Source organism: Tamandua tetradactyla, chromosome 3 (genome assembly GCF_023851605.1).
Source record: "Tamandua tetradactyla isolate mTamTet1 chromosome 3, mTamTet1.pri, whole genome shotgun sequence".
NCBI classification, from domain to species: Eukaryota; Metazoa; Chordata; class Mammalia; order Pilosa; family Myrmecophagidae; genus Tamandua; species Tamandua tetradactyla.
The window spans coordinates 130,768,217-130,790,298 of NC_135329.1; the positions used below are offsets into that span (position 1 = coordinate 130,768,217).

Genomic DNA, 22,082 nt, shown 5'->3' on the forward strand with positions numbered 1-22,082 from the left:
ATCCTGTTCGCATGCATATGCTATGATTTGGTTACAGGCTAACATTTGCACTTTCTGCAGCTCAACTAGACAATCAGTGGAATTTTACTTATTTCATAAATAAACATTTTTGTATATATTTTTTAAAAAAGAGTAAATTTATAAAATATGAAATTTGGATCTGAAATCTGAAGTTTATTGAAATAACAGAAAATGAAGACACAGTTTGGGTGCTTTGGGTAAAATTTAAAATCAAAACCCATGTTGCACTGAGCAGCCACAATGACCTGAAATCAAACTCACCCAAAGGATTTTAAAATGTAGCATATGTAAACCATATTATAGTATGAGTGCAGTTGATGGGCAGGCAATCTGCTAAAATTTAGTACATTCTTTCCCAAAATGTGGCGCATGGAATATTAATACCTTCAAGATACTTCTTAAGGAAATCTAGGGTATATGGCATATTATAGCCCCCTTTGGGAAATTCACAATATATTTTAGCATCTGAGAAGTTCTAAGTAAAGAAACATGCTTAATTTTAAAGAAAAATACTTAATTTTAATTCAGTATATTTAAAACTTACTGACAATGAAATATTCTCTATGTGGAAAGGAGAGGGAGGGAGCAGGGTTCCCCAGAGGGAGAAACTGAGCTATGATGTGAGGTTCTTGATCTCTAGACCAACCTTATGTGGAGTTCCCCAACTGGGATGGTCTTTCAGAATTACCCTTAGGGTGAGAGGGCTGGGCCTTGTATCCCTGCCTTGACCAGTCTTGGTCCTTTCTTGGGACTCCTCAGCCAAGGCAGTCCTTGAAGAAGGTTGACAGCTGAGAGATGTCTGTTGGCAGCTGTCCCAGAGTGGCATTTTCATTCCATCTATTACCATGCATTCTTCAATTAAGATCTGTGGAGTGGCACAGCCTACCTCAAGGAGCAGAGAGACCAACTCTTAGCAAAAGGGAGAATTTGGTCAACTGAAGTGTCCTCCAAACCTTCTTCTAACATGTATTTAACATGCATTTTTTCTCATAAAACTTACATGGTACCCTTGGATGATGTGCCAAAGTTTGTTTTCATGTCTGGTTGAAACATGCTTTCCCCAATTAACTAGAAAAATTGTTAAACTGCAATATTGTCTATAGAACTTACTGATTGATATGAAAGATCCCAGATTGAAGGACAGCAGAAGACCAGGCTATCACCAAGTCAAACTGTGAACAAAAGGAAGAGAAAGGAAGGGAAAAGAGCATCTTACCCTGGCGGCTGAAATTTCCCCTTTAAGATTCAGTTCACAGGGACTGTCTTCCTGTTAAAAGACATCCTGAGATGGGCAATACATTAAGCATTATCCAATATTAGTTCAGCCGTGTTCATCCTGTATAATCGCTGAGATAATAAAGGGTGAGAATTTACAAATTCTGAATCAATAGATCTGGGGTGGGATTGGGGATCATGCATTATAAACATCTTTCTGATTCTAAATGCAGATGGTCCGGAAGCACACAATGGGAAACACTGGCTTAAAGGAAAAGATCCAAAGCACTTTCCAGAGAGGGCAGATCTGAGTACCCCTTGGCTACAAGAAGATATTATTAGGATGTCAGAAGGTAAGTACTGGGCAAGAGGGGGGTCAATCCTGGGAACAGGTTACCTGCTTCTCATCTCCTACTATGGGGAAGCATTTGACAAGTCCTAATTATAAGCCTCTAGGCTATAGCTAAATACATGTTAGAAGAAGGTTTGGAGGACACTTCAATTGACCAAATTCTCCCTTTTGCTAAGAGTTGGTCTCTCTGCTCCTTGAGGTAGGCTGTGCCACTCCACAGATCTTATTTGAAGAATGCATGGTAATAGATGGAATGAAAATGCCACTCTGGGACAGCTGCCAACAGACATCTCTCAGCTGTCAACCTTCTTCAAGGACTGCCTTGGCTGAGGAGTCCCAAGAAAGGACCAAGACTGGTCAAGGCAGGGATACAAGGCCCAGCCCTCTCACCCTAAGGGTAATTCTGAAAGACCATCCCAGTTGGGGAACTCCACATAAGGTTGGTCTAGAGATCAAGAACCTCACATCATAGCTCAGTTTCTCCCTCTGGGGAACCCTGCTCCCTCTCTCTCCTTTCCACATGTATTAATTCCCAGAACATTCCCCAATAAACCACCTGCACCAGAGACTGCTCCCTGGGAAACTACCTGACATCCGTCCTGGCCTGGGGTATGAGAGCTTATTTACTCTTAGTTCACTTGTTTCTTCATAAAAAATCCCCCTTTCCAAAACACTGAAAATATGAAATAAGAGACCAATGTCTCAGGTTTGTTTAATTATTCTTGAAAAATTCGAATCTATATATCTATAGAATGCTATTGCTATATTCCTTTGCATCTTTGACAGTCTTTACATTATAGTCTTTCCTCTCACTTCAGTATAATTTCCTTGAAGAAGTGATTGTATCAAATGTATCTTTGAATCTCCTATGACTTCATGAAAGATTATCAAAATCTTTTATTGTAAATAAGTCATTCTTTTCCCCCCCAAAGTCCACGTCTCTCAATGACAGAGATGTGCTCATGTCAGAACTGATTCTTTGATGGACTGTGACTTGATCTAGCCATCCCTGTTTCTCTATTCATGTGGTTTGTTTTTATTCCCTACGGACACAGCTTTGCAGTATTCTCAGGTGTACTGTTTCTTTTTCAGTTTTTAATTTTAGGAAATTCTTTTTTCAATGAATTCTTATACTATCAGAGCAGGCACTGGACTCCAACCTGCAAAGTCACTATTTTTCTCTCTATTTGGTCTTTCATATACTCAGCAAATAGTTATTGAATGTCTGTTCCTTGCAAAGAGCTGCTAGTACAGCTTATGTAAAAGGGCTGCCACATCAAATCAGGAACACCCTTTCTCCCTTATCCCCCTGATCTCTCCTTTACCAGATTCTGCTGAGTCTATCCCCAAAACGGATCGTCAGTGCATCCATTTTTCTCCAGCTCCTTTGCCATCACCTAACCCAAGGCACATTATTCCTGGCCCAGACTATTATAGCCCTGCTGTATTCCTGGCTCTCTGGCTCCCTTCCAAGCCATTCTCAAGACAGGTCCCAAGAAATCTTTAAGAAAACTTTAAATCACTATTACTCCCCTGCTTAAAACCTTTTAATGACTCTCTTTTACAACTAGAATTAGGTAAATCCTTAAAATGGTCTACAACCCCCTCCCCCCAAAATCATCCAGCCCCTGAATGGTATGACCCCTGTCTACCTTGCTAGAGTTTCTTATTATACTGTCACTCGCTCACTTGTACCTTTGACACACTGCCTTTCCCAGATACCAATAACCTCTTTCCCTCCTCAAAGCCTCCAGATACCTGGCCAGTGGCATACTTAAGGGTGGGAGAGTCAACCTGGACAGATGGGAGGATTTTATAATTTGACATTGTTTAGAATTGCCAGTGCATGGTGATATAAAAAGCAGACTGACTTTCAGTTGTATTTTTTTTTGTTTAACTCTATTCAAACAAAATACCCCTTTACCACCTGCACCCAGCATTGTCCACTCCCACCCCCTCACTTGCCCCATCTCCTTGTTATACCATTGCACCAGGCAGCTCTAAAAGGCTATCTCATCCCCCTACTTTTCATCTTGATAATTCCTACCCATCTTTTAGAGTTGAGTTTAAATATCACTTCCTCAGGAAAACCTTTCCTGGCTCCCAAATACAAATTCAGTTCCTCATTTATAAAATTGTTTCTTTTTAATAGCACCTACTAAAAATCATAATTATACATGGATGAACCTTGAAAACATTAGGCTTAGTGAAATAAGCAAGGCACATAAGGACAAATATTATGTGATGTCACTTAAATGAGATATCTAGGATCAGCAAATTTGCAGAGATAGGAAGTAGATTAGAGGTTTGCATAGGTTAGGGTGAGCTAGGAAGAAGAAATTTTTGCTTGGGGGATATAGAGTGTTTGTTAAATTAAGAAAGAAAGAAAGAAAAGAAAGTTACCCAGGAAATCACAGCATCTAAAATAAGGGGTTAAATAAAGAAATTAAGAGGAAGTAGATATTTATGATTCCTTGTTATTAAAATATTCAAAAAGTCTCCTACTGTGATAGAAGAGTCAAGAAGACAACTTACACAAGTTAGCCCAATGCCTGGCATATTACAGATAATAATAAATGGTGAATGAAGGAAGGAATGAGTAAAATAGCCAAAGAAGCTTTGCTGTGGTCCAAAGAAAGAGGGAGGAGGAGGAGAAAAAGGAGAGGAAGAAGGCAGAGGAGGAAGAGAAGATTTTTACTACTTTAGAAGAGAATATATGTATCTTGTGTTTACTCTAATGAACATCTGAATTAACAAAAATTGATATTTGCTTCTTTGTATGAACATATGACATTTGTGTGTATATTTGAGTATGTGTATGAGTGGCTGTCTAATGCTAAGGATTAGAAGGTGATGCCTCTGCTATTGATCACTATAAGGATATTTGTAACATGTCTTTGGCACCAGAATACTTTTCAGAGTTGACATGGAATTGTCCACAGCCAATATTTACATAGATGGGGGTGTCATTAACTGGCTTCCCTGGGTCTTTCGCCCTCTCATCCATCCCCCATTTTGCATTTGAATTTCTATATGCATATTTGATCATAGAACTCTGCTGCCTGAAAACCTATAATGATTTACCATTATTCTTACGTAAGATATTTTTAAGGAAGGTTGCTTTTTGGTGAGGCATTGATGAGCACCTTGTGTTTTAGTATTTCTGTTTGTTAGGGGCTGGGATGAGAATGGTGACAGTGAAGTCAGAAAGGTAGAATAGATTACAGAGAGCTGTGGGTAGTCGCCTGGCTTAGGGGCCTACAGTCCTCATTCTACACCATGTAGGGATTCACTCAGCAGCAGGGATTTGAATGGGGACTCATGCACAGGCTGAGCTGGGTTAGACTGCCAGGAAAGTGGGTCTGCTGATAAACAAGGTACCAAGACTAGATGCAGGTGATAAGTCTTTGCAAGCTCAGTCATTGCCCCAAATCCCTGGTTATTGCTGATACTTCCTCTGCAGCCCCATCTTCACCTTTCAGTCAAGGGGCAGATTACAAATTCGACTCTGTAATCTCATCAAGCATATCCAGACTACTAAATCTAGGGTAAGGCAGCCCTTTCAGTTAAGAAGCAACACTGACATCTCCAGAGAGGTCCCTAAGCTAAGTATCCCATCACCACTAACAGCTCTTTTTAAAACCTACTATAATAAAACTTTTTACTTATTATGGCTCTTTGAAAGCAAAACTATGTGTAGAAAGCTGAGTGTATATAGAAATGTTCATTTTTCTGGGATGAGAACTTACAGAAGTCTTCTAATTATTGATTGGGATGTGAGGCCTAGAAGTTTGAGAAGTACCCAGGAGATTCTCTGTTAGAGAGCTTTCTTGCCCCACAGCCTCCTGAGTTGTTCTTTTTGCTCAAAGCAGGATGGACATGAAGTGCTCCCTTTTTGTCAGTCATAGGAAGGGGAGGGCTTTCTAAGGGACCAAGTAGAGCCTCAGAGTAGCTCCCTTAGAGACCCCGGCAGTGTGAATATGGAGCTAAAAGCTGCCTCTAGGCCCAGGACTCCCCCTGCCACTCATTCAGAATTTTGTTTTCATCCACCCTTAGGCTTTAGGAAAACAAAAAAAATGTAATTTAATATTACAGAAAGACCTTGATTTTGTAATAAATGTGCAAAGGGAAAAATTATAATTATATATTGATTTGGGAATTATACTTGAATGTGAACCTCATTAAGTCAGCCACCATGATTTTCATCTTCATATTTCAGTGACATCCTAGCAGCCAGCAGAGTGGTGGTACATAGTTGGTGTCAAGTACACATCTGTTGAATGAATGAATGAATAGATTGTGGAGACAGAGGTAAGACTATAGTGCACTGAGAAAAGAAAGCATGGTAAGGAGGTGTAGGCAATTCTTTTGAAAAGTCTGGGGTAAGAGAGGTAGGTATTTGCAGAAGGCAGAAGTGGGGATGAAGTTGTGTTATTTTTAAGATGAGAGAGACTTGAACAAGTGTAACTGTTAATTGGAAGGTTACAGTAGAGTGGGGGAGTGATTCTCAAACCTCAGCATGATTCAGAATCACCTAGAAGGCTTGTTAAAATACAGATTGCTGAGCTATACCTCTAGAACTTTGGACATAGTGGTCTGAGTTATGGCAATAATTTCACTTCTTGTAAGTTTATAGGGAATGGAGATGTTAGGACCACACTTGGAGAACCACTGAGTTACAGGATGGAGAAAACTGGATGGGATGGGCTCTAGAGCCCAGCTGGGGAGACCTATCCTAGAGGGGGGAACCATCTTATCATTTAAGGAGGGATGAAAGATGGATGCAGATCCAGGTTGCTTAAAGTTTAGGAAGAAGAAGTTGTTAAGACACCCCCACTCCATCTGATGGAGTCTACTTTTTCTGTAAGGCAGAAATTGAGATCAACTGATGAGAATGGAGAGAAGCTAATGGAGAGCAGGGTTAGAAGTTAGAGAAGAATTGAGAGGCTGGTAAGGTCTTTGTGGAGAGTAGGAGAACAACATTATAAGAAAGACATAATAGCATTGCTGATCAATGCTGAGGGCTCAAATGAGCTTAGCAATCATTCATTTATATGCGTACAAATCTTTGCATAACTTTATGGCATTAAGGTTACTCATAAAAATAAATCAACCTTTCAAGGACTATCAGTTCACTCTGGATATTGATATCCAAAAATACCTAAATGTTTCTGAGTCACCAGCATTGGCTGCAGTAAGGCAACTAGCCAAGAAAGACCTAGCATGGCCCAGAACTCACTGTTAACAAACCCAGAGAGAATCCTACATAGCATCCTTATTCCTGATAATCTACAGAGACAAATGTCTTCTAGCATTCCTCACTGCTAATGTGTTCGCGTATGTGTTTACTAGAATTAAAAATAGATTTTTCTCACTTACAATAACTTTTTTTTAAAAAGGCAGCATGATTTTACAATACAATACCAGGAACTTTCCATGTAAGATGAGATACAGATTCCAAAGCTTTAATTTATTCCCCTAATTCTGTCCTTCCACTTGCTGACCCATGGAAAGAGATATCAGCTTGCTCAGATCTCAGCCCCTGATACATCACTTTGAGTTATGTTGACCACTAGAAATCAAAAGTCATAAGAAAGGAGGAACACTGAAACTGCAATTTAGCACTGTACCAATAAACATGCTCTCTGCTGGTAAAGGTCAGGAGAGCTGGAATCTGGCAGGCTGTCAAGGAGAGGAAGCTTCTGAGCCGTAGGAAGCTGAATAAATAGTCTGGGGAGCAAAAAGCCATGAGCACCGGAAAACCCAGGCTTTCACCAGGGAAACCATCCTTGTCTTAAAGTAACAGAGCATGGTTACAGGACTTTTAGAATACCAAGGAGAAAGTTTAAGTTTTAAAAAATTACCCGACAAAAAAAAAAAAAAATCCTAATAATAGGGCCACATGAAATACATGTTAATTTTATTGGTATTGCTTCATTTATTTACTTATTGTTTGGTTCATCTATTTTTAATAACGACATCTATTGGAGGCGGAAATGGACAGAGAAGGTGATGCACATGATATGATATCTGATTCAGGGATCTAAGGAATGTAGGGATTATATGCATTACATACTTACATACCTACATTCAGATTCATGATGATGGCATAGTTGTTAAATATTGAGATGTTTTACTGCTGGTTGGTGGATAGCCTCTGTCTGAGGTCCTTGAGTGTCCTCATGCCACCCCAGCCTCCTCTGAAAAAAGCCCACTTCCTCATGTTCCCGCAACTAAAAGTTTAATGCTAGCATTTGTTCTCTGGGAATACCCTCCATGACCAAGGCCTCCACTTAAATCAGTCATTACTCCATACTATACTGATTGTTGAATGTTTCTAATATCATCCCATAATAGATAAAAAATACATAGGATGAGCTGCGAATTATGAATTATCTGATCAAGGATTACCTGCATCAAGATCACCTGGGGTACTTGCCAAAAGTGTAGATGCTTGGATCCCACACACACTAGACCCACGCATCTGTGGGAAAATGACCAGGATATATGTTATTCACTATCTCCCAAGGGGATCCTAAAGCATCATATAAAATAGAGTCTGCATTTTCTGGCATAGAGTAAATCAGTCTTGGCTTCCATCTAAGTGCCAAGTTCTTTAGAAGAAGGGTCCTTTCAAGGACCTATACCCTTGGCATTCACCACTGTACATAGCTTAGTGCTTGCTGACTAATTGGAAATAAAGAGGAGGGACCACTGATTCAGAAATGGGTGCTGAAAGGATGAATGAGGCTTGACGAAGATGATGATGATAAGGATGATAATGCCTAATATTTGTGAGTGCTCACCATTTGCCAGGCACTATATGTTCTTTACATACATCCTAATGACCCTAATTTGGACTGTTTTTTATCTGTTTTATGGCTAAGGAAACTGAGACTAAGAGAGATGGAGGGACTCTCCCCAAATCTCACTGTTGGGAGAATACAGGTCTCTGATCTAGGTCTGTCTGAATTCAAAGCCTATTCTCTTTCTTGTCCACTAAACTGTATTGATGCTTAGATTTTTAAAAAATTACAGATAATTTATATAGCAGATGCTTGAGAGTTGACCTCTTCCATTTCCTTCTGTTCCAAATTTATTTGTTGCATTTTATATACAGATAGAGGGGAGGTAGGTATGGAAGATCGGAAGAATGTAAAAACTATACTCTGACTTACAAAGCAAGATGAGGGAAACAATACAGACAGTAGAAGTTATATGTGTATATATATATATGATACGTATATATACATACACATATATACATATACATACCTTCCACACATACAATATATATATATATATATATATATATTTCCCCAGTACTTAGGAACCACTGGAAATGTTTTAATTATATTAAAATAAAATAATAAAATCACTAGCTGAAAAAAAGGCTGGAACACCGAAGCTGACACTGGTCCTAGAAAATTAAGAAGAGAAAAAGATTTTGAGAGGGTAGCTTAAAAACAAGTAATAAAGCAAGGGAATCAAGACAAAAACGCATGTCAAGAAATAAAGAAAACAATGATTTCAGAACGATCACCACAGGGCCAGTTGATACCTGGATTTGACAATGGGCATGAGACACAGTCTAGACATGGAAAAATTAAGGCCTCTCATAAGGGAAGTGGATTGAAAGGATAACTGGGTTTTGTATGCATTTGGGGTTGTTTTGAAGTATACTGTCGAGAAGTGGAGATTAATGAGATCACGGAGTATTATAACTTGATTCCGGTTAAGGCTTCCTTATTCACTGAGCTAAATTAAGAATGGCTAATTAACATTTTTTGAACCTAAGGAAAAAAGGAACATACATCAGAATTGTCTTTTCAAGGCAAAAACAATCACAAAATCAAAATCTGTATTAATAGAATCAGAGTGCTTATTCAGACTTCAGTGTATCAATCCTGGTACTTTACTTTAGATTCAGATAACTTTCTAATCATCCTTGATCGAGTCATTCATGACATATGGAGAAGACTAGATTTTATTCTTACTGGGATCTGGGCAAAATCCCCACTTCTCATCCCTTTCGTATCGGCTCGTCGTGGCACACCACAGCAAGTCACCTTCCCGACCTTCCCGAGTACACTCATGGTGCCACCGGTGATTATACTGGAAAGGAAACATACATGGCATCCCGTGGGCATTCCCTTTAATTGTATGCAAATCTGGGAGAAAGAAAATTAAAAAGTTAAATAAGTATTATACCAGTTTTATCTTTGGAAAATTTAAATAGTTGATGCATTTTTTTTTTTATTGACTGAAAACCTACTATGGGCAAGGCACTTGCTATTATCACGGTGAATCCTCTGGGATCTCACTCTCTAGTGCATGTCAAAGCGCTAGGCTAAGCGCTGGGTTCAGAAGAAATGCTGATAAATCGTTGGATTATTTATGGATCTACTGGTTTATTTACTATAGGTGTTTTACTATAGTAGCATATCTATTTTCAAATGGATGAGAAGTAAAATTTTAATGAAGAGTTCACTTTAAAATATCTTCTGGTGGCCAAATACATCAGCCAGAAGCAGCTAAACCTCAACAGTTTCATAGGCATTTGTTAAATTCATTCATTCAACAAATACTATTTGAGCATTTGCTGTGCCCAGCTCTGGGGATATAATAGTGAACAAGCAGACAAAAGTTCCCGTTCATGTGGAGCTTTAATTCCAGAGGGAAGAGAGAAAGAAAAAGAAAACATACAAATAACAAATAATATAAACTCAAGTAGTGGTAGGTGGCATGAAAAAAAAACAAACTAGGGTAAGAAGATGAGAGTGACCATGGGGTGGGGGGGGTGGCGCTTTTCGATAGGGTGGAGAAGGAATGATTCTCTGAACAAGAATTGAGTGAAGTGGGGGTTTGAGTCTAAGGAAAGGAGGTGGAACAGCAAGGGTGGGGGTGGGGGAACAAAGGAGGAAGAGCAAGAGGCCCGAAGGCAAGTGGAATCAGGAAAGTACTGGAGCTTCAGCTCACATAGGGCCATCTCCATCAAGTTATGGACCTGGCTTTTACTGAGGGTGATGGGAAGTCACTGGCAGATTCTGCACAGGAGCTGATCAGATTTCCACTTTTAAAGACTCATTGGGGCTGCTGTTAGGAAAACAATCTGGAGAGGGACAGAGTTAAGCAGGACTAGCTGGAAGGCATCTATGGTAGTGTAGGAGAGAGATGATGATGCAGAGGTGCGTCCTGTCTGCTGTCTCAGAGTACTAGAATAGTTGGTCATCTTAGGTCTTAAGTAGGAAACAACAAAACTTTTCATGCTTTGATTGGGGCTTTCTATGATGGGGAGGATCAGGGCCATCCTGGGGTGGGATAGTTGACTATAGAGATTCCTACCACTTTCCCACGATTGTCAGGGCACTGAGCTCACACCGTGTCACCAGTCCTAGTGGTTAGGGATGTCGCTGCTTAGGAACTACAACCATTTTAGGACACATGCGTTTGTTTCAATCCTGTTCCTTCTACTCAAATTTATATATTGCCTAGAGTCTTCTGCTATGTATGAGCATATGGCACAAAACTTAACATAAAGCAAACTATCTAGTTCTTCTTTAGAATTGTAGCTCACTCAGAGTGCTGGTTTGCATCATTTGCTTTATTGTAGTGCATCCCCCAAACATCTTGCTCTTGGCACTGCCTCCTTTTACTCATTCCTTGTAGGTACAGGAAAAAGTTCAGCCTTGAACCATAGGAGTTCCTTGTTTGGCCTCCTAAGACTAGCTGCAGCGTTCTTAGGTCATGCTTTTATTATGCTCCTGGATGCTAGTCGGGAGTCAGGAGACACCGAGGTGCCCTGAAAATATGCTGCCACAAATGAGGGTGAGCTTCTACAAGAAGGGGAAACAGATACGGGTAGGTTACTATATCCATTCTGACAAAAGACTTCACTTCAAACATCTTTTTCTTCCACCTTCCTTTCCTCTGTCCCTCCTGTTCTCCCGTTCTTCTCCTTTCCACTGGTTCTCAAAGTTATTTAAATGTTTTCCCCTTAATACCTTTAAATTCTGAGAAACCTGCTATTGGAATTTAGCAAGCCCATTCCTACACTTCAATAATCCTTTTACAATAAGCAAGTATGAAACAGAAATGGATTTAGCAGAAGTCTCCTGATATTCCACGCATTGTGCTCCTCTTTCATATCATATGTTTTACAAATCTTCAGTCATGGGAAAACTTCCTAAATATACCATTTCAATGAGTACTTGGATTTAAATTAATTTTTTTACCTTTATGCAGATTTTCACAAATACTCCTCTCTCCTGACATATAAGGAATCCACTTATGAAGATACTTCCATGAGGCCACCACGGTGTGGTTTTGCTTCACCTGGACCACGTACTTCAGTGGGCCTGTGAGCACATTCCTGTGACAGCGCCACCTCAAGGAAACAAGGATGGAATCACAGTCATATAGGCTTAATGGCTGCTCTGGATTCGATAAGTTCAGACCCAGGCACCCACTGCCTCCTATGTTAAAGAGGCGGTGGTTTGAAACCCATTTCCACAGCATATGCTTGTTGAGTTGTTTGCAGTTCTCCAGAGTAAGCCCAGATTTGCCTGCTTGAATGCATGTCTTGAGACTCTCACTTTGCATAATGAATATTCCTTTATCTGAAACAGAAAAATAAAAGATGTATCAACTATTAATATGTAATTAATTAGTGGCATGGAGATTGCATGTCTAAGTGGGATGTATCACAGCTGCCAGCTTTTTTAGGCAAATATAGTTGGGTAGGGTCCACCTGAAGGGCTTTAATTGTATAAAACAGAGGAGCTTCTTGGGACGCATAAATAAACTTAGCGGTGCTCATGAGAGACCATTGCTGAGCTAAGACCCCCGTGGCCATACAGAAATAAGGGCTGCCTATTAGTACACTCAGTGTGGTACTGAGAGAGAAGGAGCTCGCTACAATTGAATGGCATGGGGGTTGGTAATAACACTCAGGGCTAGAGGGATGGGAAACTGCATTTTTTCAGACAAGGGCCCAAACATGACAAATATGGCAGCTTGAGTCAAGAACCACTGAAATGAACATCTTTATCCTTAGAGTTCCTGTGGGAAACCAAAAGGATATTAAGTGGTATGTTGCTTTGTGTTCTGACACAAGATGCGATGCTACTGAGGAAAAAAAAAGTTTCTCTATATTTACTTTCTGTTGTAGAACCTTCAGAGGTAGAAAAGTGTGACGTTCTACTATGGGGATAGAGTTAGCAGGAGCAGACTTGCTGGGTGGGGCTGGCAGCAGGGGTGGGTGCCCAGGACACTTGAGGACCCCATACCAAGATACAGGAGAGGTACAAGAACACCATGATGGTGGCAGAAGCCACAGAGGCCACATGGAAATGTGGAAAAAGAGGGCACTTGGTGAACACTCCTCAGCCTTCATCACTTAGAGCCAGAAGAAGGGATTTTGTCAATTACCCTGTGAAAAAGCTGGTAGGGTCTAGCCAGGGAATACATGCTAGCTCACTGCCCCTGATCCAACTTCACCTCAAGGTGCCAGCTTAGAAGGCACCTAGTATACAACTGGGAACTTACTTTCTCATAGGTTTTTGAGAGATGTACGCATAGAGTATGCCAAGTACTTCAAAGAAATTCAGCAAATGCTTCATGCTGATTGAATTTCTTTGACAGTCCTGCTTGGGTCCTGGTTGCTGAGGTTACCTCTGTTCAGAATGTCTAGTTAGAACTTCTTTGTTCTCCCATCAGGTAGACCTCCCTCTTATATTTGCTTTCCTGTCTATTCTTTAAAAATCTGAAGCAATGTTTTCAGGTTCCCTGAAGATGGCTGAAGTTTAGGATGAGTTGTGTGCCAGGGGCATGACAGGGAGAAACAGAGGCTTTCTAGAGCTCTGGAACAATGAGCCACCTCACGTACCTGTGCATGGGAACAATGCTTAATTTTGGTAAAAATTCTTTTGGTGTCTCCAAAGTTAATCAGGTTGAGGAGAACTGATTTACAGTTACCAAAATCACTTAAGACAGTTAGAAAAGACTTTCAATGTATTAATGAAAGCTACAGCCCATTTAACAATTTGTAACGTTACTCATAGCCATGTACTTGAGGAACTGAATTAGTTGTCAACAACTTGCTTTGATCACCATACATCAGAGAAAAAGAGAAGGGAGAGTAGGAGGAATGAATGGTTTTAGGGAGACTTCATTTAGATCAAGAAATTTGTTTTCCTAATGAAAGCCATGTCTGTATGGGTATTAGTAATTATCATTCAAAATCAAATCCACCTCTCACTGATGCAATGTGGTATCTGATAATTAACCTTCTCTCCAACTCCCCTTTTCACCTCTTCATGCCTGGGTAAAATGTTAACCTTAATTTCTGGTGTAACTTACCAACTACTTTCCAACTAGTCCAGAGTTCGATTAGATTTTCAATAAAGGATAATTATTTTACTATAATGGTTCTGTAGTTCAGCTTCTACCCAATATATGTATGTTCAAATATGTCTGGTTCTTTAATTTACTGACTATACCTCAGCCTTCTTGGCCTCAGTTTAAACACCTGAGATAGGCTAATGGTTAAGACATCTGGAATCAGACAGACCTAATGTCCCAATTGCCACAGACCGGTTGTGCAACTTTGGGTAGATTTTTTAATCTCTGTGAGCCTCATTTTTGCCTCTGTGAACCAGGAATAAGTACAGAACCAACCGCATAAATGTTAAAAGCGTTATGTTAAATAAGCCTCGCAAAACACACAGCACAGTATCTCAGCCTGGGAAGATCTTGGAAAATGTCAGTTATTGTTATTGTTATCACTATGGTTCATGAATTCAGTCTGTACATTCTGTTATAGATCTGAGTGCTAATTGGGGTATGCCCCAAAGATGGGTCTCTTCTTCAGTTATCAGCACTAATGCAGAGTTTTTGCTGTTGTTTCTAAATGAGCCTGAAATATCATACTAGCACCTTTTACAGAGGAAAGATAGACTTCAAACAACGAGATTAAAACACCATTGTCTTATGTTTTCAAATGCACGTGCAATTATGATTATGAGACTTTACCTGTTGATCTTCCACCCTACCTACCTATAAAGTTGATACTGCTGCTTTCTTACAGGAACGGAAAATGACATGATGTTGACAGGCAGTGTGTGGCTGGGCTGCTCAGTGGTTTGTGAGTATGTGGACATAAAAATTGTACCTCACCAAAATATGGGGCTCATGAGAAACATTTCAAATTTACATATTATTAAGTATTAAGAGAAAATGAGTGACAGAATCAGAACCTCTGTAATCAGGCCAGTGATCATAAAAATGCCTTTAGGAAGCAGATAATATTAAGCTTAAACTTATTCCTAGGTGTCTTGATTTGGGGGCACTATTTCATTTCCATTCCCAGATGCTTTTAGAATGCAGCTTTGTAAAATTTCTTCAGAATGGATTATTAAAAAGTAGCTGTGCCTTACCAATAACAGTAAACATCCTACTGTAAAAACAATACTATCTTATTTTAGGTTCCATGCACTAGGGTAACTTTCCAGAAACCTAAAACCTCCAGATGGGTCGCTGGACCAGAAAAGTCTTGAAGCCTAGAGGGCCCAGCCTCTCCAGAACATCAGCTAGTTCCATCTCCCTTCCCCATATTATTGACAGCCCCTTCCAACATGAAAATGTAAGGTTGGGCATAGTCCAAATACCCCTAAAGAGTGGGAGAGGGATCATAGGTGATGGTGGAGTTATACAGAGAAGGTGGGGTTTAATAAACAAATATGATTGCTGAATCATTAAATTGATATTTATTTTAGTCTCCAGTATCTTAGAGCAGTTAGAAGTAAAAACCTAAAATTGTGGAATTGTAACCCATACCAAACTCTGAAATCTGTTCTACAACTAAGTGTTGCGCTGTGCTTTGAAAGGTACTGCTTTTTTGTATATACTGTGCTTTGAAATGTCTTTCTTTTTTGTATACACATTGTTTTTCACCAAAAAAAGGAAAAAAATTGATTGTCATAATAAAAAAATATTTATTCCTTCTAGTCGCCTATGCCCTGGAGCAGCTAGAAGGAAAAATCCGAGAGGATCATATGTTAGCCTATGACAAACTCTGGGATCTATCCTGTAACCACTTTTTGAAGAGTGCTTTGAAAACGATTGCTTTTTTCTTCCTTTGCTTTGTATATGTTATATTATATAATAAAAACGTTAAAAAACAACAATACTATCTTATTTTAAACTAAAAAATCACTCAAGCCCATTTTCCCACTAAGTCACAATAGAATCCGATCCCAGTACCATTCATCTCCATAGATTCATGCAAGAGAAAACAAACGTTTTCAAATAGACGATGAGGAGTCCCATATAGGTATCAATACCTGATGGTTTAAATATGCACATCTGATTGTCTGTAACAAAAATATAATGTGAAAATAAGCCACCAATTTTTAGTATCTATAGTTGTCAGATTCCAAAAAGGATGAAAATCAGAAGTGGGAGGAATCAAGATTGATTACATATGTCCACGGCATCAGTCTGCTTGAACACTGATTAAGTGATTAATGAAGTCCTGCCAGAATTACTCAAAATCTTTGCAGGAGAATGTTTTCATGGCTCCCTTCATAATTATAAGTTTAGGAAGAGAAAAATATTGATTTAATAGAAGAAATTTATAAGCTAGTTTCCATCCTTTTATTCAAAAAATTAATATTTTTTTATTTTATAATAAAATTGGAAGACAGTGGATATACCTTTTGTTTCTGAATTTCTTTTAGGAGTTCATTTCAGACTCACCCATTAGCCCACAGGATAACATGTACTTTCCTAAGGAGTAGAAGGAGAACGTTTCCTTGATCAGCTATTGAATTTAAGCTTAAGATTTTCCTTTTATGACTATATGTGGAATATTACTTCATTCATTCATTCACTCAGCCAGCATCACTGGCTGCTAGTTACATGCTAGGTACTGTGCAGGAGGTGACAGAGAGAGAGAAGTTATTGGCCTAACTCTCTTTCCCTTGAACCGTGTCTATTTATTTTGGAACCATGGGCATTCATCTAGCTAATGAAAAAAAGGGAGTTCTGTCTGTTTCAAAGAAAACATCATAAATGCACATAAGCCTTTAAAAACTAGTGACATAAAACAAGAAAAAGAAAATAGTTTAAGATACTCAAGTGGATGTTCAACTGATATTATCTGTGGGGTGGTCAGGATTCCTCAGTGTCATCAGACTTTTCTGAGGGAGGAAATGTGTGTACATGCACGTATCTGCCCATTTTCCAGAGAAGGGACAGCAGAACAATCCTAGGAGGAACACGAAGGCAGCAGAAGAGATTACTGATACTTAATCTTCAAACTGGATTGTTTTAGGAGGAAAGTTTTATACCCGTGTACTCAGTGAGGACCATATTAGGTCTAGATCTAGATTATTTACATATATCCATTTATAATCTAGAAAGAAGTAAATGAACCACTGTAGATTGTTGCTGAGTACATTGAAGTGGGAGACCTGCAATTCTAACAATAAACATTAACTGAGTACCAAATATGGCACATTGTTAGGAACCCTGCAGATACCAGGATACATATGTCATAGTGCTTGCTCACAAGTTGCTGAGGTTCTCCCTGGAAGTTGCTGGAATGTACAGAAATAACTATAGTATAATGTCAAAAAAAATACATTCATATATATGTGTGTGTGTGTGTGTGTGTGTGTGTGTGTGTGTGTGTGTGTGTTTGCATGGGCAGGCACTGGGAATCGAACCCGGGTCTCCAGCATGGCAGGCGAGAACTCTGCCTGTTAGGCCCACCCTCAAAAAATATTTTGACATAAGAGTATAAACTCAATGGGGTGGAAACCCGGTGGCAGAAGGGATCAGTTTGGCCCAGAAGATCAGAGACATCTCTTTATATAAAATTTTCACTCAACAAACATGTATTAGGGAACTAATATTTGTCACATGGGGATTCACTGGTGAATCACACAGGCATGGATGCCTGTCCTCATGAAAGGGTGTTGAAGATGGTGGAGGAGGTGCATCTATCTACAGACAGAGCCATAGACAGAGAGAGCATCACCAACACTCAGAAGTGATCGCAATAATCAGCTCTCGGGTGATGAAGGCCTCCATAAAACCATTTGATGGTGGTAAAATATGAAGTGGGAAAGTGGTGATCATTTTATGGAGGAACTTGAATTTCATTTAAAAATTCTTCAGAAGAAAGAGAGTTTTGGAGGTCAGAGAAGGCATGACTCAGGTTGCAGTGTGAAAGATGAATTGGGGTAGGGAAGCATTCAATGAAAACATTTATTAAGCATCTACTACATGCCCACCTCTGTTTTAGGTGCCAAGAATATAGCTGTAAAGGCAAATGACCAAGTTCCTGCCTGGGAGTTCTCTTTCAGGTAGGAGTGCATGGGTGGACCTGGAGAACAATCTGGAGACAATTCCTATGTTCCAGCAGGGAAGACTAAAGGTGCTGATGAGAAAGGAAAAGAGGGAATGGTCTCAACTCCAATCACCAGAGAGAAATTTCAAAGAAGAACTCGAAGGACTTGGTAACTGATGGAACATGAAGATTTTAGAAAAGGTAGGTGAAATGACTTGCTTCTGGCTTTAGAGGGTTGATCACTGACACATGCTTGCCAATCCCCACTATGGCATGAGGCCATGAGGTTAGACTATTACAGTCTGATCCAGCTGCTTGAACAGTGCCACCAGAAGTAACCATAGGAAGTTCCTCCTGAAGTCCTCCCCTTTGACTTTAAGCGTCACTTCTGGTCACCTCCATCCTCTTTCCAGTGTCCCCTACTGCTTCTACATACCTCTTAGCTCAAGGAAAGCTAATGTGGCTGAAGGTGTTTTAAGATAAAGTTTAAAGTGTTAAACCTTGGTGAGATTTCTGCACTATTAGCAGAAAAACTTGAAAGAAACAATGACACAACAATTCCTAAAGAAATTCTTTTTTATAGTAGCATTTTAGACAATAGAAGAGCTTTCTGGTGTTCAATAAGTTACACCATGATGGCAGCCATCTAATCCAACTACTCACATAGTCTCTGCTTCTCCATGTGAGGGGAACTGGAAGGATAAGTTTAAACATATGGTTCACATCAAGCATAATGTTTACGATGAGCCATTAGGAAACTACAGCTCACCAATCCAATGTCAATCTCCTACTGATGTGCCCTGGGCTTGAAGCCTCTCCTACTCCCTCCACCCACACAGCCGCCTTGGGTTCATGCACTTCCTGCCCTGCATCATCTACTGACTCTGCCCACCTTCATGCCGTCCTGACAGAATTTCTGGTTTGGGAGGGAAGGGGTTCACAAGGTAGCAGGGAGGGCATCTCTCCCCTTCAATCAGGCTCAAGGTGAGTGGAATCTAGACTTCTGTCCTGAGATGTATCACCTTATTTCGGCTACACACATTTGGGCCTATCTGTGGCTGTCCCATCCAGGGAATATGGATTTAGATCTGATTGTGTTGCTTAGATGACTTGGTAGCAGGAAGGGATATTATAAGCTGCTGTATCAAGTCCTGCTCATGGTTGAGTGACACCAAAAATCTGGGCTCTTAGTATGACTTTTCAAACCAATCAGCAAGCAGTATGTGCATAGTATTTGAAAGAATAAAACCACAGAACACAGTGAAAGGCATTTCTGTCCTTCCTACCCATCTCTGCACCAATATTAGCATTTTATCCCAAACCATTTGAGATTTAGTGTATGTCTCTCAATAATCTGACTGACTGCATCTAACAGGCTTCCTGTCAATTGCTTTCTATCAATTAACTAAACAGTTACCTGAGCACATTTTCAAAATTTCCTCACCCTGTTTCCGAATTTCCTTCTCTTTCTCTGCCCTACCATTGTCCCTGATTCTGAGTGCCTTTATTTTCCTGCCCTTCCGAGCCTAATGATAACCATCTCCACAGGTCCATGGGACCCATTTTGCTGAATCTTTTTACACGTTCATTTTCTACCCCTTGTTCATTTCCTTTTCTGCCTAATCTCCCCAAATTGCTGATCCAAGTTCTAGGAAATGAACAATATTCTTTTTCACGTGGGAAAAATGAAATCCAGCTTAAATAGCTCCCCGGCCTCCAGTTTTGTGAGGAATCAAATTGCCTTCCGAGGTAGGTCAACACTTTCAGACTGTCCTTGCCTCTCTCTGCCGATTCTTGTTCCTTCCAGCAGCCTTCACTCTCTGTCCTCCTCATTTGGCAATGGGCTGACCCTCACAGTAAATCTTATCTTGTTTAATGGTAAGGGACTCTCTTCTGAGGTTCTTTGCCATATCTCTGTATCTCATCCATGAATTTTTTTAACTGAGTTGAAAACAGTTTTCTTTCTTTTAGCTTTTAGATTATTCCTCTCTCCCATTATTTTACCTTTTTTAAGTTGAAAGTACCTAACAGACACTGCTTATGTTGAAACCATTATTCACAGAGCTCTTTTATCACTGCATGCACCGTATTGAAAATACACCATCTCAGTCACCTGGGAATCTTGTTACAAAGAGCAAGTTATGACAAGATCTAATAAGACACAGATGATGGGTTGAGAACATTGTTAAAATTCCCTCACAAATTCCTTGCTCTTTAAAGCCCTGGGAGAAATGATTCAAAGTCTGTGTCAACAAAACAAACAAAAACAGAAAACAATTTCACCCACAGTCAAAATAACTTTGGAAATGATGTGACATTATTGAAAGCAAAAGTATTTACACTGAGCTATCCATCTTAACTGCTTTGAGAATATGCCCACTTATAAAATATGACATTTACTTAAGTGGGAGGTACATATTTAAAAAAATACTTTTAATATATTGTTAGTCTCCATCCATCTTATTCAGGGCTGGCTACATAATTTGCAGGGCACAGGGCAAGGCAAAATGGCTGGGCCAGAAATGTCAATCCCCTTCCCATGGGCTGGTTGTGTCCCACAGTGGAAAGGAGACACCCCCAAAGGAGTGCAACCTCCCTGCCTGTTGTAGCTGGCACCTGGATTGGGGACAGGTCCCCACCGAGTCCCCCCTGAGCTTGCAGTGCTGCTGCCAGCCCCAGTGGAGATGGCCCCACCTAGAGGACCCACCCATGGGGGTCGGCCCCCAGGCCCCGGGCCTTCCCCTCCACCCAGACATGATCCAGTTACCATGGTGAGTGCAGGGCAGTGGGTTGGGGGCTGCTGAGAACCCCATGTGGGAGGCAGGGAGGTGACTGGAGGCTGGAGTCTGCCTGACCTGCGGTTCCATTGCCCCATGGGGCTTCACACTGAGAACACAAATTCAAAGATAACATTATTAAGAATTTCAAGACAATGACTGCAGAGCATCACATCGCAAGCATGAGGCCCTTCTGGGCAGGGAACCCGGGTGCCTGCATGAGTTGCAGGCCCATGAAGATGGGTAGCTATTCTAATTTGAATGAGGCTAACACTGTTGAAAAAGAAGACTTTGGCCAACAAAAGAGCACCTCTTTTAGGGTAGAACTACCTGAGGCTAGAAGAGTATTTGCCTTGGTTTCCTCACTTTAATAATAGTGCTAGTCTCAATGGATCCTCACAGGATTAATTAGTCAGTAGAATCACTTTATAAATGTTAAGAAGAGTAAAAGTAAATCTTAACTTTGAACATGGATGGTGCAGAACAGCACCCAAGCAGCAAAATAAGACAACAAAGGTATAGTTCAACGATTACTTTGAATTTCCCATTAATATTTTCATAACTGAAAAGGAAAGTTCTCAAGAACAGAATGCCAAAAGCTGTAAACAGTTAAACTTTTTTTATTAGCATATTTCTTTGGAATTGTTGTATGCTGGAAAGCATCATAAATTAAAAAGCACACGGCCACACACGAAAGCAGAAACCTTTTGTCTGTTTTGTTAACTCTGTATCACCGAATCCAGTTTATAGAAATTCTAATAATATTCCTTATTAAATTCTAATAATATTCACTTTTCTTAAGTGGCTTTTTGTAAAATATTTTGTCCTAAATGATTCATCAAAGTATTTATAAGGTGCTCTTTTGTTTGCTTCTTTTATGAACTACATATTTTTTCACTTTGACCAAGGCAAAATACAATTTATGTTCTTAGCTATATATCTCCCAAAAGGATTTCAAGGATAATTTTTGAAGGAAATAGAGTGAAGGGTCTATAAAAGGCAAAATACATCACTTTGATAGATCCTACGGGGATTCACTGTACAGGGATGAGCTCAGAAGAGGCAAAGCAAAGAAACCATTTCTTCAGAAGACCTGATATAAGTAAGCAAATTTTTAAGCTAAGGAAGGGGGAACTGAGAGGGATGAGTAGGCAATCTTGTAGGTCAACGTTCCAGACATTGGCTTGAGACCTGTGGTATCAGTTACTGCAACAATCAACAATAAGAAAAGAGGTAAGAAGATTAATGAGAAAGAGTAAAAAGGACTAGGAAAACTGGAAATCTATGCCAATTCACAAAGGCTCATGAGAAATGGAGGCATTCAGAGAAGATGGGAGGAGAGAGGTCAGAAGTAGAAGAGATG

At 39.9% G+C, this 22,082-nt stretch overlaps 1 protein-coding gene across 2 annotated transcripts in view; it reads right to left on the reverse strand.

Moving 5' to 3' along the window:
* Positions 1-22,082, reverse strand: part of PLA2R1 (phospholipase A2 receptor 1) — a 128,245-nt gene that overhangs the window by 99,554 nt on the left and 6,609 nt on the right. For both annotated transcript variants that reach the window (XM_077153975.1, XM_077153974.1), the window contains exons 2-3: positions 11,824-12,207; positions 9,586-9,759 (exon numbers count right to left, since the gene is read on the reverse strand). In XM_077153975.1, the coding sequence (XP_077010090.1) occupies positions 9,586-9,759; positions 11,824-12,207 (558 nt within the window). The remainder of the gene's footprint in view (positions 1-9,585; positions 9,760-11,823; positions 12,208-22,082) is intronic.